The sequence below is a fragment of the Monoraphidium neglectum genome (assembly GCF_000611645.1).
Source record: "Monoraphidium neglectum strain SAG 48.87 unplaced genomic scaffold scaffold04905, whole genome shotgun sequence".
NCBI lineage: Eukaryota > Viridiplantae > Chlorophyta > Chlorophyceae > Sphaeropleales > Selenastraceae > Monoraphidium > Monoraphidium neglectum.
This window is the reverse complement of record NW_014008725.1, coordinates 1-3808: the sequence shown is the minus strand read 5'-3', so window position 1 is coordinate 3808 and position 3808 is coordinate 1. Positions and strand designations below refer to the sequence as shown.

The 3808-nt window shown below is 64.9% G+C and overlaps 1 protein-coding gene across 1 annotated transcript; it reads right to left on the bottom strand.

Annotated features, from left to right (window-relative positions):
* Positions 1-627: 627 nt before the first annotated feature.
* On the bottom strand, positions 628-3434 carry MNEG_14957 (Kinesin-like protein KIF17; the record flags this gene model as incomplete). The annotated part of the gene is made up of 7 exons (XM_014036572.1): positions 628-650; positions 790-987; positions 1260-1692; positions 2052-2201; positions 2472-2623; positions 3019-3101; positions 3400-3434. 7 exons carry the CDS (start codon positions 3432-3434, stop codon positions 628-630), a joined length of 1074 nt encoding a protein of 357 aa, XP_013892026.1.
* Between the last annotated feature and the right edge of the window lie 374 nt (positions 3435-3808).

Sequence of the window (3808 nt, the reverse complement as noted above, 5' to 3'; positions counted from 1 at the left end):
CCCTCAGACCCCACTAGCCCCCCCATCGGCCCGCCCGCGCCCATGCCAGGCAAGCTGCCTGCCACCGCGTCCACCCCCAGCCCCAGGCTGGCCAGCAGCACCTTCATATCTAGAGTAGCCGCCGTGCTCGGGGACCGGTCGCCCCCACCGCCGCCGCCGCCGTCGGCCCCGGGGTCGCCGCCTCCGCCGCCGCCCTCTGCGCCTGCTGCGGTGAGGACTGATTGCTCCAGCTGCGAGAGCTTGCTGCGCAGGAGGTCGATCTCGTCCAGGACGGTGGCGTGCTCTGTATGTGTGTATATGGGTGCAGACACGTGCGTGAAAACATGCGTGTATGTGTGTAAATCGGGCGTGTTTGTAGTTGTGGGTGTCTGAGAGTGTGTGTCACAGATTGGGTGTACAGAGAAAGAGACTGTGTGTGTGTGTGTGTGTATGTGTGTGTGTGTGTGTGTGTGCCCGTGCGAGCGCGCGCTCTCGCATGGGTGACTTCAAGTTTGTGATGGTGTGGGGCATGTGATGATTTGGGGAGGGGCGGCGGGTGCGAGAATGACCGCTTATTGGAATCAACAAGGCACTGCTGGGGGCCACGCTGCCGGGCAGGGAGCGTGCATAAGCTCACATGCGCGCCTGTCATTTCGTGCAGGAGTTGCGGCCTGCACACCCGAATGCACCAACTCAGATTACGAGCAAAGCGCACATGGGCCCGCCCGCGTGTGTCCCCCTGCTCCACTCAGCTGTGCGCCTACCCCGCCGGCTGGCCTCGCTCTTCCCACGCCCGGCCCCCGGCCCCACCTGTGCTGAGCACGTTGCGCCCGGCCCTCAGCCTGTCGTTCTCCCGCGCCAGCCGCCCGTTCTCCTCCGAAAACTTGACCAGCAGCCCCTGCGTCTCCCGCAGCCGCCGCAGGATCTCGCCGCTCGCCGACGAAGCGGCCGCCGCGCCTGGCGAGGGCGGCACCGGGCTGACGGCGCCGGCGGCGCGCGCGGGGCCGGCTGCGGTTGGGGGTTGAGGCGGGAAAGGGGGGGCACGAGCGATGGGGGCCGTCGGTTTCTTAGCGCACGGCATGTCCTTGGAAGCATTCAAGGCAAGGCAGCAGATGAGGCTGGGTGCAGAGGCTGCCGCTGATGAGTGGACGAAGCTCAGCCAATGATCTGACAAGTTGGGTGGGACACACACACACACACACACACACACACACACACACACACTCACACACACACACAGAGCATGAATTGATCTGCACAAGCCGCAGCCCACCACCCACCCTGCTCGCTGGTGCTCGAAATGCGCGGCGCCACACCCGGCTGCTCCCCAGCCGCCCTGCCGTCGCCGCCGCTCGCGCGCATCAGCAGCAGCGGGCTGCTGCGAGACCTCAGATCCGCCACCAGCTCGTCCGCCGCAGCCAGATCTTCCAGCCCCCCTGCCCGCGGCGACGCCGGCGGCGGCGGCGTGCCGGCGCGCGCCGCGCCGCCGCCCGGCGAGCCCGGCCACGGCGAGTTCGCACCCGGGCCGCTGACGCCGTGGGCGGCGCCGGCGCGCAGCTGCTCCCGCAGCAGTCCGTTTTCTTGGCGCAGGAGCTCCATCTCGCGCCTCAGCAGGCTGATCTGGGCCTCCTTGGGGTCGTACTGCACCGCGGGGCGGTTGTGGATGTTCTTGGTGCGCGTGGCGTACAGCAGCGTAGACAGCGTCTCCTCGACCTGGCGCCCGATGGGGGGAGAGGCAGAAACGTCGTTGTGAGTGTTCAAGAGTTTGTGGGTCAAGCCTGGATATGTCTGGTGACTGGCCAGCCCAATGGGGCGGTGATGTCAGCGCAGAAATCAGCAGTGCAATGAGAGCTTTCACGTTTTCCAGTGGGGTGCGGGCAAATGGGCAACGTCCCAACAAACGGATGCATGGCGAGGCCATTGCCATCGACGAAATAGATAGGATAACCCAGCTTGCACCCAACGAAAGCAGGCCGGCACGCCTGCAGGGCAGCAGGCCGCGCTGTGGCGGGGCGCTCGTGTGGCGGGGCGCTCGTGTGGTGCGCGTGCGCCCGATCGCGCGCGCTGCTGACCTGCAGGCTGGAGGGGGAGCAGCATGCGATCATGAGCGTGAGGGCGCTGCCCCCCAGGCTGTCCATGAGCAGCTTGGTCAGCTTGGAGTCCCGGTAGGGCACGTGGGCGGTGGTGCCCGCGGCGTCGTTGTCCGCCAGGGTGGAGATGACCTGCGCGTTCACAGGGCAGAAAGGCACGGAGTTGCGGGTTGTGTGTGTGCGGGCGTCACCTACGGCGCGACCCAGACTGGCATCGATCTAGCTTACAGCATGGCCTGCATCGAAACTGAGGCGCCGGGTGGTGCCTCTTGTCATGCACACACACACACACACACACACACACACACACACACACACACACACACACACACACACGCGCGCGCGCGCGCGCCAAATTGTTCATGAAAAAGTTACAAGCAGGACTCGCGCACACGCACACACCTTCCCCAGCACGCTGAGGCTCTTGTTGATGTTGATGGTCTCCTTGAGCATCACCCCCTCGCTCCTGCTGTCCTTGACCCTCTCGCTGCCGGCAAGGTCAACGAACGACAGCTTGCCGTACCGCACGGTGCCGTAGTCATAGCAGGACGGGTCTTTGGGGGGGGGGAGCGTGCATCCGGTACACGAGTCATGCACAAGGACAAACGCGTGCGCAACAGAGGTGCGGTCAGGGGGAGTGCAAGAGAAGGGTGGTGTGAGGGGTTAGTGCCGTACTACGCATAATGTGCTCCTCAGCATTCAGCAGGGTCGGCGCCAAGGGGCGGTCAGCCAAGGACGTGTTGTTGCCTGGCGCCTCAAGCGGCGGGCGAGCGCAAGCACAATTGCGGCAACGATCGGCACAAGCTTCGTCCCACCCGGGAGGTACGCGTTTAGAGGGTGGCACGTCTTTCTGCCCCACATGCTTGCTGCTGCATACAAAATCCAAACCAATCAGGGGACAACCTACAGCTGCCATCACCCCCCGAAACCCCGCGCGCGGCCCCCCCACCCGTGGGTGTTGCGTCGCAGTAGACTGTCATGATGCTGTGGCTGCGGCTGGACTCCATGTTGAGCTGGTGGCTGCCCACACGCCTGGGGGTGGGGTTGGTTTGGCGGTGCGCGCGCAGCAAGCCAGGCGTGGGTGGGTATTTGTGGGATGAATCTCACTTCCAGGGTCTCTGCCCGTGGTCCCACAGGTCAACGGCGCCAGCCAGTGGCTGCACGCCAAGCACGAGCTCGGGGTGTCACTCCCAGTGACTCAAAAACCTGATCACGCGTGGTGTACCACCGCTTCGCTCGCTCGGTCATCGCCTGTAGTTTTGACACCTCTGTTGACAGCCCAAAAGCCCAACATTTTACAAGCCTCGCCGTCCAGCCCCGCTGCCCCCACCTGTGCTTCATGCCGGTGCGTATGACCTCCATCATGGTGCGGCTCTGCCCGCACGGCACCACCTTCAGGCCCTGACGGGTGCGCAGGAAAGGAGGCAGGCAGCGCCCGCAAAAGGGAGAAAATCAAATCACAGATGGGTGGAGTGGCCGCCACAATGAAGAGGGCGAGGCCGCGACGTGGTGCTGCACGTGGCAGACGGGGTCGCCACGATACACAGAACAGACCTTGGCCCCGCCGCCAACGCCCGCCGTCACCAGACCCCAGAGCGGGCTTGCTCCCCCTCCACGCCCCGGCGCGCGTCGCCCGCCCATGTTTCCAAACCCATCAACCCCAATCATTGGATGGCAGGCGCAGCAGGATGATCCTGTCCCGCCTCTCACGCACACAAAGGCTCTCCAAACCTCAACCC